At 42.9% G+C, this 12,719-nt stretch overlaps 1 protein-coding gene across 1 annotated transcript in view; it reads left to right on the forward strand.

Annotated features, from left to right (window-relative positions):
• The first annotated feature begins 7,472 nt into the window (after nucleotides 1-7,472).
• LOC111950130 (sialate:O-sulfotransferase 1) overlaps nucleotides 7,473-12,719 on the forward strand; it is a 9,411-nt gene continuing 4,164 nt past the window's right edge. The window contains exons 1-3 of the mRNA XM_023967518.2: nucleotides 7,473-7,807; nucleotides 9,341-10,064; nucleotides 10,323-10,437. Coding sequence (XP_023823286.1) covers nucleotides 9,656-10,064; nucleotides 10,323-10,437 — 524 coding nt within the window. The 5' untranslated portion in view covers nucleotides 7,473-7,807; nucleotides 9,341-9,655. The remainder of the gene's footprint in view (nucleotides 7,808-9,340; nucleotides 10,065-10,322; nucleotides 10,438-12,719) is intronic.

A 12,719-nucleotide genomic window follows, 5' to 3' on the forward strand; every position in this document is an offset into this window, starting at 1 on the left:
ATCCTAAATCAGGCCAGAACTTGTCCGTGTAGACCAATTTGGGTTTCCAATCTCTCCAAAAGAATGTGGTGATCGATGGTATCAAAAGCAGCGCTAAGGTCTAGGAGCACAAGGACAGATGCAGAGCCTCGGTCTGAGGCCATTAAAAGGTACTTTACCACCTTCACAAGTGCAGTCTCAGTGCTATGATGGAGTCTAAAACCAGGGTTTCGTATACATTGTTTGTCTTCAGGAAGGCAGTGAGTTGCAGCGCAACAGCTTTTACAAAGAAATTGGGAGGAATGGGAGATTCGTATAGGCCGATTATAATTTTCTGGGTCAAGGTTTGGCTTTTTCAAGAGAAGCTTTATTACTGCCACTTTTAGTGAGTTTGGTACACATCCGGTGGATAGAGAGACGTTTATTATGTTCAACATAGGAGGGCCAAGCACAGGAAGCAGCTCTTTCAGTAGTTTAGTTGGAATGGGGTCCAGTATGCAGCTTGCAGGTTTAGAGGCCATGATTTATTTTCATCAATGTGTCAAGAGATATAGTACTAAAACACTTGAGTGTCTCCCTTGATCCTAGGTCCTGGCAGAGTTGTGCAGACTCAGGACAACTGAGCTTTGGAGGAATACGCAGATTTAAAGAGGAGTCCGTAATTTGCTTTCTAATGATCATGATCTTTGCAAAGAAGTTCATGAATGTATCACTGCTGAAGTGAAAGCCATCCTCTTGGGGAATGCTGCTTTTTAGTTGCTTTGCGACAAACATGAGCATTTTACTGCATTGTTAGGAGCTGGTAACATGAGCATTTTGCTGCACCTGCTATAACATCTGCTAAACTGTGTAAGTGACCAATACACTTTGATTTAATTTAATATAGTGGGGTAGCAACAAACATGTTAGGAAAGGAAGATAAAATAGGCTCATACATGTTCAATTTCCCAGCAATAACCTTGGTTTAATAACAGGAAATGAAAAACTGATATAAAAGGATAAAATATTCTCCTGAACAACAGCCAGGTTCAGACGGGCTGTTACAGTGCAGACTATGTACATTATCCCATCTGTGCCTAAAACATTAAGGATGAACTACAATGAACTTCAATTAAATGTACATAGCTAGCCTCATACAGTATGTACTCGCCTTCATGAAGTACAACCAAWGTTACCTTTTACCCCTAATTCTAATCAAATATATTTTCAAGCCAGGGATTCAGATAGAGCTCAATGTGATCTAATCCTTCCCATTGACTGTAATTGGCATACCGTCCCTCATGTTTTAGCCTCTCTGCCATCTGATTTGGCTAATGTTCGCAAAGTGTTTCCCCCCATGTATGCAGACAGCTTTCTCTCCCTGTTGACAAAAACATCTTAATTAGAATATGAAACACATTCAACCCATGAGTACCTTACATGCCCATTCATTATTGAACTAAGCCTATTACAGCTGTGAAAATGGTGTGTGTGTGTGTGTGTGTGTGTGTGTGTGCTGTCTCTTATACACATCTAGATGTGTATAAGAGACAGCGTCCTTGGGTAGGTGGAGGGAGTCTGGAAGTGCATCTAGGAATGTTTAGGTTGTCCGAGAATTTATAGAACAGCTTTTGATGATCATTGGTTGGGGTCTGAGCAGATTATTTGTTGCGATTGCACACGTAATAATATGGTGGTCCGATAGTCCAGGATTATGAGGAAAAACATCAAGATCCACAACATTTATTCCACGGTACAAAACTAGGTCCAGAGTATGACTGTGGCAGTGAGTAGGTCCGGAGACATGTTGGACAAATCCCAATGAGTCAATGATGGCTCCAAAAACCTTTTGGAGTGGGTCTGTGGACTGTTCCATGTGAATATTAAAGTCACCAAAAATTGGAATATTATCTGCCATGACTACAAAGTCCGATAGGAATTCAAGGGAACTCAGTGAGGAAGGCTGTATATGGCCCAGGAGGCCTGTAAACAGTAGCTATAAAAAGTGATTGAGTAGGCTGCATAGACATAGCTCAAAAGATGAAAACATCTTTTTTTTTTTGTAAATTGAAATTTGCTATCATAAATGTTAGCAACACCCCCACCTTTGCGGGATGCGCAGGGGATATGGTCACTAGTGTAACCAGGAGGTGAGGCCTTAACACATTAAATTCATCAGGCTTAAGCCATGTTTCAGTCAGGCCAATCACATTACGATTATGATCAGTGATTAGTTCATTGACTGTAACTGCCTTGGAAGTGAGGGATCTAACATTAAGTAGCCCTATTTTGAGATGTAAGATATCACAATATCTTTCAATAATGGCAGGAATGGAGGAGGTCTTCATTCCAGTGAGATTGCTAAGGCGAATACCACCATGTTGAGTTTTGCCCAACCTAGATCGAGGTACAGACACGGTCTCAATGGGGATAGCGGAGCTGACTACACTGACTGTGCTAATGGCAGGCTCCGCTAAGCTGGCAGGCTGGCTAACAGCCTGCACCCTATCTCATTGTGGAGCTAGGGGAGTTAGAGCCCTGTCTATGTTCGTAGATAAGATGAGAGCACCCCTCCAACTAGGACGGAGTCCGTCACTCCTCGACAGGCCAGGATTGGTCCTGTTTGTGGGTGAGTCCCAGAAAGAGGGCCAATTATCTACAAATTCTATCTTTTGGGAGAGGCATAAAACAGTTTACAACAAGCGATTGAGTTGTGAGACTCTGCTGTAGAGCTCATCACTCCCCCTAACTGGGAGGGGGCCAGAGACAATTACTCGATGCCGACACATCTTTCTANGGCCCGGGGGAGTTACAGTTTACCCTCTGCTCTGTGATCATAAACCAGCCAAGATCTCTAATTAGCCACCATGGACATTATGGGATGCCAGATTTTACATTCTTCTTCCTCATTAGCTCAGCAAGGGAGACGTTAAGATGTCCTCACCTCACCTTACAAATGTCTCTCATTGACAGTTTTTTTTTTAAAGGAAATGCCATGAAAATATATACAGTTTATAAACACACTTAATTAATCTACTGTTTAAGAAGAATGGAACTCAAATACTAGTTTCTGCTGCTCAATTGAAAAAAATCTACAATAATCTACAAAGGTCTTTCGGGACACACCATCAACATCCCACTGGCCACAGATGTCAATTCAACGTCTATTCCACGTTGGTTCAACGTAATACCATTGAAATGACATGTAAACACTGTTGATTCAACCAGTGTGTGCCCAGCGGGATACCAATTAGATAAACAACTGAAAGCACAGGGTATAATGAGACAAACATGTTTCAATGGACATGTTAAGGCTCAGATGGACAGAAAATCTAATGGGCTGCTTGAAAGCTCTTCCACGCACACACCAGGAAATAATAAAGTGGCCAAATATGAGGGCCAGGTCTATCATCTGTCTATTTCAATTCCACTCAGCCCTGGCTATTTTCCCAGCGGCTCTTGGACTCAGCCCTGAGTAAAAGCCAGGCATCGTCTCTGACTCAGTCCATGAAGAGAAGATGAAAAGTGAAGAGAGAAGACATAGAATGAGAGTGATACAGACAACTGAGAGTGCCACACGCTGCGGGAGTCCCAATGACGAATGAAGAGGATCTTCTTCATGTATAAGTAATGCAGTGTGAAGTGTAAACACTCGGGGCTATTGTTCCTGCTCTGAAGAGCTGAAAGAGGGAGAGAGAAGGATGGATGGAAAATAGAGGGAGAGAGGGATAGAGGAGGGAGGGTGAGAGAGAGACCGAGGGATAGAGGAAAGAAGGAAGAGAGAGAGAGAGAGAAAGAGAGAGGGAGAGAAAAGGATAGAGAAGAGGAAAGAAATTAATGTTCAAATGCCTGAGTATGGACTGAATAGTCATCCATTATAAACACCAATAGTGACACGCAATAGAAACATGAAGGTGAAGGAACATGTGAGTAGGCCTATGCGGCAACTTTTTGTCACACAGACTATGAGGATTGCATCTCTCGCTAGCTGTTTTCTATCAGCTTTGGAATGCAGGGGAGTTCCATTTCTTCCAGTGATTACTTATGGATGATTGAAGCAGAAAAGGCATGTAGAGACATACTGATTGTGTTCGCTGCTATCCCTAAAGCCTTAACTCCACAGTCATCTCAGTGCTTTAATCCAGTTTATCCCCCAAAGGCAGAGATGGAGAGATGGAGGATTGCTCATAATCAACCTCTTGATTGTTCTGTGACCTTGGGCAAACCAATAGGATTACTCAAAACGGCGTGCTCCGAGATCCACCAGGTTGGCAATTGGCACTACCACTGTCTACCCATGAGATCCACACGAGACAACAATGCCCCCTGTGCTGATCGATCCTCACAAAGAGAATTAAAGTAAACTAATCTCATTTAACTGATCAGGATTTTGATTCCAGCAGTTTAGTTGGAGACTTCAGATCAGGGTTAGAGATGGATCTGTAGAGGGCAATAGCCTACAGACACTGGCACCCACTGCTGGCTTTCGTGTGGCCAACCTGTGGCTTTCATTTGAGCCGTAAAGCAAAATCTTGAATGGTTTTCCACTGTTTACAGTTGATCATGTCTCATTGCAAACACTTGTGGCAATGTGACAAATTCAGTGATCAACTACTGATAAACACAACAGTCCAGTCAAAGCCAGCAGCATCATCGGGAGCTTGCAATCCATCTAAACGAAGAAGTTTCTATTGAAGCCTTAGTGAATAGCACTGCTTGATTTACAGTGTATGGGAGGCTTGGTCGATGTTCTGGACATCAGGACAGTAAAAAGGGTCCCTCATTCACTGTCTGCTTTTATTAGAATTAACTTTTACAGCCAAGGTCAACACAGAGTGTCCAACAATGGTGACTGTTGATGTGGTTTAGCCAAGATATTAAATGGACAGGTCACCATGTACTGAATTGTGGACATTTGGCTGTGAGCATACAAAGCTATAGTATAATATTGCCTGTATCCGGCTATGAACCAGGGGATCCAAAGTGGTGTAGAGAGACACTATTAGAATCCCAAACCCTTGTGCGTGGACAAGCTGCTTGTTCCCTGTGTAGTTGGACAGATCCCAGTTTAATAGGGTAGAAAAACTCTTGGCAGGATTAGTGGTAAAACAGAGAAATGAGGCGGATGTCTCCACGAAGATTTGTAAGAGGAYTAAAAAATAGAGCCATTTTCTTTCCAAGGGTATAGAACACAGCACACAGAGGTGATAACGAATCTTTAGTCCCAGATGTTTCTTTTAATTGTCAGAGCCCAATTAACCACCCACTGAGAAGAAGAAAAACAGAGATTTGTGTACGTTTGTGTGTGTGTGTGTCTACGTGCATGCTTACATGCCTGCAAGTATGCATGGGCATGCTTTTAAGTTGGGGGGTCGGCACCCTTAGTCAAAGGTTTTTTACAATTACATGTTGTATGTCCTGAAATGCTTTTCCTTTTCAAGGCAATTACATGCAATGTTCTGTGCTCTCAATGGAAATATATAATTTTTTWAAAACAAGTCACATCACCTGCATGGAAACCATGCTTGCAGTCAGAGAAACAGACCCACAGACTCACAGCTGGAAGCTAGATTCTTTCTGACTAATCATCAGTTTATTTTAATAACCTTGCAGCAATTACCCCCTTTCATCTCATCTCAGGTAGTCAGGTTCATCAGGGTGCACTTCCCTACCGCAGAATGAAAGGAATAGATTGCAAGCTGGAAGAGGATTGTAAATGGGGGCCCTTTGCAAAACATACAGGGAAGGGAAGGGTGGAAATAGAGATGGCAGAATCATTGAAGGGTTGTATGTTTATTACATGTAATGGGGCCTTGAATGTTGGCTCACATCCTCATAGAGAACTATGTTTGAGTCTTGACAGGCAAGGTTCACTGGCTGCTTGATCCACACAGTTCAGACATCTGCCAGGAAGAGAAGACCTTCTGCATTGCTGCCCCAGATGCATATGTAATTTCCTCATATTCCATATATTAATACCATGAATATTAGTATAAAATTAGACATGTCTTACTGTAATAGTCTGTTGGATGTTTTAATCAGTTGAAGAAGACTTAATCAATGTGAGGCTAACTACAAAGTGTTGTGAGTTGCAGCCGCGCCGCTATCCCACCACTTGATCTAACAGCTCAAATTCCTGGTCAGCAATTACACGTTGGTCATAAAAAAAAGATCAGAACAAGTCTAGTATGTGTTACAATATATACAGTTGTCATGTGACCCCAGTAGCAGCTTAAGCACAGAGCTCCTGTAAATGTGTATATATTTAGTTTTTTTTGTGTGTTTTTAATTGTTGATTTTTAATCAGCTCTTTTGTTTTTGATAACATGGTTTTATTGCATATATCTGGAGTTTTTGAGCCACGGATTTGCATATACTGACTGACAGGTTAACATTTTTTGGCTTGGCTGGCTAGCTATCAGGTTGGCTGATGTTTTTGCTTGAAAAATGCATCTGGAGGGCATAGTACCAGCTTTTTTGTTTCACCTGGATGCCAATTCCTGATCTACATCATTTGAAGAGTCGTCTGAAGCATGAGAGGAATGGGTGGGAGAGAGAGGAATACAGCAGTGCTGAGTGAGAACAACCAGCTAACTATTCTGAACTTTGTGTGGTGAGCTTTCTGCATTCTGGCGCCCAGCAGAAGCTGCTGATGCATCACGTGGGTGCTACACAGAGTGGAAGAGGATACGTCCAATGGCTGGTTCCCAGACTTACCCTCGACAAGATCATCAGCAGACTCCATCACCATCATCTACCATCCTCTGACCAGCTCTCTCCACTCAAGCCATGAACGGACCCTCCCCATCTTCAGAGGATGCAGCTTGCAAGTACTTGGCCTCTATTATTGGTTGACCTGTCATGATATATAACTTTTTTGTTTTTTGCTGTTGAACGTTTTGATTCTATGAAAAGCGCTATAGAAATGTAATTAATTATTAATTATGATTCATTAATATGAATAGATTCATGTTAATCGTAATAGATTACAATACATCATGGACAACACAACCGCTAACTAGCCGCTAACAACACAACCGCTGACTTCTAGTGCTTATTTTAATCATTCCTAACAAAAACTTTTTTTATTATTAGATATGTTGTTACATTTTACCATACAATTGCTGAGTAAGTATCTGGTCATTTAATGTATGTAAATAATTAAGGGCTACAATCAGTAAAATAGTTTTGGTCCGAAAGAAAGAAAATCAAACACTGGAAGTAACGGTCAGAATTGGCGCTGTCCGTGGTGCTGATATCTTGTTTAAATCCTACAGGCTTAGACTGTCACCTCTCCTCATTTGATGCAGGCTACGTTCTCTGCACGGATGACGGAGAMGCTTCTAATGAATGAACACAAGGGTTGAATGGACAATTGTCAATGTCAGAATGGACAGCAGGTGGGCAGCACAGTAACCCTTAAATGGTTAGAACTTCATACATGTGTTGACGCAGGCAACATGCACGCAGCTTTCTACAGTAACTGTTAGCCAAGGGATCATAGCATACCATTGTGGTTCATGGCCACTGGGGGACACGTCTCCCATTAACAAGGACGGCGGACTCGTGACGCGTCGGGGATCGCCAATGCAAATGTGTATGCTCCCTCACTCCCTGCCATCTAGTTTTGTAACGATCTGCTCTTCCATGGAGAGGGAGAGAGAGTGGAGAAAGACGAGGAGCGGGGAGACGATTCTTAAACGTAGCAATACAAACGTGGCTTCACTGGTTTTGGATATAAAATAGGAGCGAATATTTTAGATTTCAGAATACGTGGGAGAGAGATTCGACCCTGAATCTGATAGCTTTCTGTATGATAAAACGCAGTCTCGAACCGTCGACATCCAAGGTAGGCTAACCGGTATTCAGATTTGTATTTTATAACACTGATGGTGCATTATTGAGTAAATGTGCGCTTTGTAACTTGTTTTGATCCTCCATTGGGTGATATATGTTATTATGCCTTATACACTACACAGTTAGATTAACGCTGACAAAAATCATAGTTCATTATTTGACAGCGGGCATTATTTTCGAAAATGTTGCTAATCTATAGACTACTTCTAGAAATCATTAGAAATGTTGATCAGTTAGAGAAGTTGGCGGTTCATGAAACACTAGAAACAAATGATGTGCTCTGTGGTGGGAGCATAGTGTATGTGCAAACTGTTGCTTCTCTTGGTTGGTAGCCTAGTATTATGAACAAGATCCACAAGAAGAGGTAGCCTGATAAGGTCGAAACAGTAGAAAAGTCATTCTATTGGAATTAGTGGCAAAAAAGTCCTAAAAGGAAGCGGGCCATGACGCCAATAATTCTGTAATATTACATTATGGTCTGGCTGCTGTCTTTTTGCAGACGGTTTAGTGATGATTGCATCCCACTGTTCAAAACTGGTTGAATCAACATTGTTTCCACGTTGTTTCAGTCAAAAAAAGCATGTGACTCTTTGAATCAACATGGAAAACTGATTCGATTTTTTCATCCAACTTAAATCCAATTACATGATTAACTTTTTTGTTGATTTCACATTGGATTCACGTTAGTGAATACAACCTAATGTAAATCAAAACTAGACTTTGAACTGATATCTGTGCCCAGTGGGACAGTGAAACCTCTCCTGTTAGTGGCTTTCATCTCTTGCCTGTCATGCACTACCTGGCATTTCTCCACTACCCTACTACTCCAGAATTAGAGAGAGATCTTGTTCCAATTGAAGAGCACTAATTTCCATGTCTCGGTCTGAGTTGCCGCTTGAACGTAATTGGTTTGTTATGGTACAGATCATCAAAAGATGGTTCACAAAGCCCAATCACAAACACCAGTGTGGAGCTTTACAAACGTACCAACACACTGATCAGGGAAAAAACAATCTAATACAGATGGTGCTGTGGTGCTGTCATGCTGCCAGGGTAATTGAAGCAGAATGGTAGAGATTTCTGAAGCAAAGACAAGCGAAACACAGAGAAACTAAGGATGTGCTGTAGCTAACTGGAAGATAACCTCTTCTCACACACCCATTAACACCAGATATAGTATCACACCAGGTTCAGAGGAAAGACAAACAACGAATAGCAAGGGAATGACTTAATGCTCAGTGCTCTAGAACAGAAACACAATCCTATATGTCAACATGAGCTGAAATAACTTAATGCTCAGTGCTCTAGAACAGAAACACAATCCTACAGTGTATGTCAACATCAACTGAAATGACTTTATGCTCAGTGCTCTAGAACAGAAACACAAATATGTCAACATGAACTATGGATCTAATCCCCCGAGCTATATACGTTTCCCTCCTATATTCTACAGAGGTCATATACACAGAGAAATATGTTCTGCCAATTCACATCTGACTTGCTTGCTTCTATTTTGTTGCCCTAGGTTTTTCCAAGAAACTACTGGCTTCCAGGGCTTGCTGGCTGTTCTGTTCCCTTGGAGATTACTGTAAAGTCTGGCGCTGCTGTGACACATCTGAGGGACCTGATTACACAGTGGTCCTTTTGGTTACCAGTCCAAAGGCATGGCAATGAACCACAAAGAGTCATTAACCATCTAAGGCTGCAGCCAGGTAGCCTACCTACTGTGTGACTGGACTGATGGGGCCTTGGGAAGGTTATAATGAGGTTTTAACCCTCACCATTCTCTCTGGAATGGTGGCTCACTAAGGATCAAAGAGCCACCAACTGAACAGTGGGGATGGCCACGCCCCTCTACAGGCTGCGTTGCTTCCTGCGGCGAGCTCAGATGCTCCTCCTCTTCCTGGGGATTGCCTACCTGATGGCAGGGAGCATCCTGCTGCTGCAGCGCTCCAGCCTGACCCTAAAGACCGCTCAGCCACCAGGCGACGCCAGTCTCCCTTCTCTCATGGCACTGCCAGCACCTCCCACAGCCGTGAGGGCCTCCCCCGGCCTGGGCCTGAGGGCACGCTCCAGATGGGCAGCCACCCAGGGTGTGTTGGGTGGTGGAGGGGGCATCAAGACGGGGCGACACTGGCCCACGTCCCGACACTTGGGGGTCCAACACCTGCACCACCGCTGGTTCCACGGTCTCATGCCAGACACGCAGGAGCAGAGAGGTCCTCTACAARGCAATAAAAGGCACAAAGGTACCACCTACTTAATGCAACATCATTTACTTTGAAGGCCAACATGTCTGTAGTTTAACTGCTGACTGCATACCAGATCTGGGTTGAAATTGTATTTGTTCCAGGCTTAATGGCAGGACTGACAGGCTCAAATCTGCTGAAAATCTGTGTTACCTCTGCTCAATAGTGTGTTGTACTAAACAATTCATATTGTATATTGTTGTACGAATGGATTTGTAACATGGCTTTTCATTTACTGTTTTATTTTGACATGGCAAGGGACCTACATGGGCTGCTTCATGCATGATGCCAATGAACAAGCCCTGGGGGGAACCATGCTGTATGATCTGCGCAAAATGACCAGCTCTCTGTGTCAAGACACCTGCTCAGAAAGGTAATGAGTCTAGAGGAACCATGGTGAGCTGCTGCTATTTGGTTAATTATTCTGTCTCAGTCACTGGGATGAATAGGTCCTGTGTTTCAATGGGGAGCCAGGTGGCAGGATGGTGGTGGTGTGTAGTGGAGGGACAGATCTGTGTTAGAGATGCAGAATGAGATATAGTGGGTATTAGGGGGTGTTAGTAATCATTAAAATTAATTACAAAACTGAATAAATCAATTTATGACAAAACATTTAACAGGGCCTTATTTCACAGGAAGTCTAGAAGCAGGAAATYATTGCCACGAAAACAAATAGCCAATGCAAATACAATCAGACCATGTGGACTGCTGGGAGGATATTCAGACAGAATCATAAGCCTGTTTATGGTGTGGCTCAAAGCAAATGCTAAAAGGTCATTTTGGATATCTCCTCTATTTCCAAAGAGAGAGGATAAAGAGACTTAAAGTAGGATGACTCGTATAGCCCTTGGGATAAAGGACCCCTATCATCCACCCAGAACTATTACTGTGATCTTGTCAACAGTGAAAACTGTTACCAGCCAGCACCACAGAGAAATGTACCCTGGGCTTCACTGATTGATTCAATTAAAATGTCTAGTATTTAGTCACACGCTGACCTGGGGTTATGCAATCTGGTGTCCTATGGAACAAGGTAGCCCAAGGCTAATGATAGCCTGTGATTAAAGATAGCCCTGGGCTAAACTAAGAGTTGCCTGTGATTAAGATAGCCCTGGGCTAATGATCAGCCTGTGATTAAAGATAGCCCTGGGCTAATGATGCCTGTGATTAAAGATAGCCCTGGGCTAATGATTAGCCTGTGATAAAGTTAGGCCGGCTAATGATTGCCGTGATTACAGATTAGGCCTTGTTCTAAGGATAGCATGTGATTAAAGATAGCCATTGGCTAATGATAGCCTGTGACTAAAGATAGCCCTGTGCAAATGATTGCCTGTGATTAAAGATAGCCCTGGGCTAATGATAGCCTGTGATTAAAGATAGCCCTGGGCTAATGATTGCCTGTGATTAAAGATAGCCCGGGCTAATGATAGCCTGTGATTAAAGATAGCCCGGGGCTAATGATAGCCTGTGATTAAAGATAGCCCTGGCTAATGATTGCCTGTGATTACAGATAGCCTTGTTCTAAGGATAGCATGTGATTAAAGAATGCCATGGCTAATGATAGCCTGTGACTAAAGATAGCCCTGTGCAATGATTGCCTGTGATTAAAAATAGCCTTGTTCTAAGGATAGCATGTGATTAAAGATAGCCCTGGCTAATGATAATCTGTGATTAAAGATAGCCCTGGGATAATGATACCTGTGATAAAGATAGCCATGTTCTAATGATAGGCTGTGACTAAAGATAGCCCTGTTCTAAGTTAGCCTGTGATTAAAGATAACCCTGTTCTAATGATAACCTGTGTTAAGCTAACCCTGTTCTAATGATAGCCTGTGATTAAAGATAGCCCTGGGATAATGATAGCCTGTGATTAAAGATACCACTGTTCTAATGATAGCCTGTGACTAAAGATAGCCCTGTTCTAATGTTTGCTGTGATTAAAGATAACCCTGTTCTAATGATAGCCTGTGATTAAAGATAGCCTGGGATAATGATAGCCTGTGATTAAAGATAGCCCCGTTCTAATGATTAGCCTGTGACTTAAAGATAGCCCTGTTTAATGTTAGCCTGTGATTAAAGATAGCCCTGTTCTAATGATAGCTGCTTGATAAAGAATAGCCCTGGGCTAAGGCACTGAGGTGAGTCAGTGGATATCTCCCTCTCTCTGCAGTGGTTACCGGTTCGCAGGTCTGGAGTATGAGGCAGAGTGTCACTGTGGTAACCGCATCAGCAGCCCGCGGGCCCAGGAGGAGGACTGTAGCCTGGGCTGCAGAGGGGAGAGGGGAAGAGGGAGCACCCTGTGTGCGTGGGGCGCCTCTCCATCTACAAGGTGGAGGAACAGCTCCCAGGACAGAGACAATGTGATACACGCAGCCTGTATAGAGCACTGGCTGACTGAGTGGCTGTAATGTGCTTGACTAATCTCTGAACCCAGAAGCACTTCACATTGTGTGCTGGCCAAAAGTGTCACGAGAGACCAGTGCCTATACTAATGCATACACAATGAGCCGTAGCCACTATGGAGTTTAGTCATTTTCCCATCTAGGGTATGTAGATAATAGTAGATTTCTATGGGCAACATTTGATTTAAGCTTGGCAGTGTAGACTAATATGTTTGCATGATCAACATTGCAGCTCATAAAGAGAACAATACAT

This window comes from Salvelinus sp. IW2-2015, linkage group LG23 (assembly GCF_002910315.2).
Source record: "Salvelinus sp. IW2-2015 linkage group LG23, ASM291031v2, whole genome shotgun sequence".
Lineage (NCBI taxonomy): Eukaryota > Metazoa > Chordata > Actinopteri > Salmoniformes > Salmonidae > Salvelinus > Salvelinus sp. IW2-2015.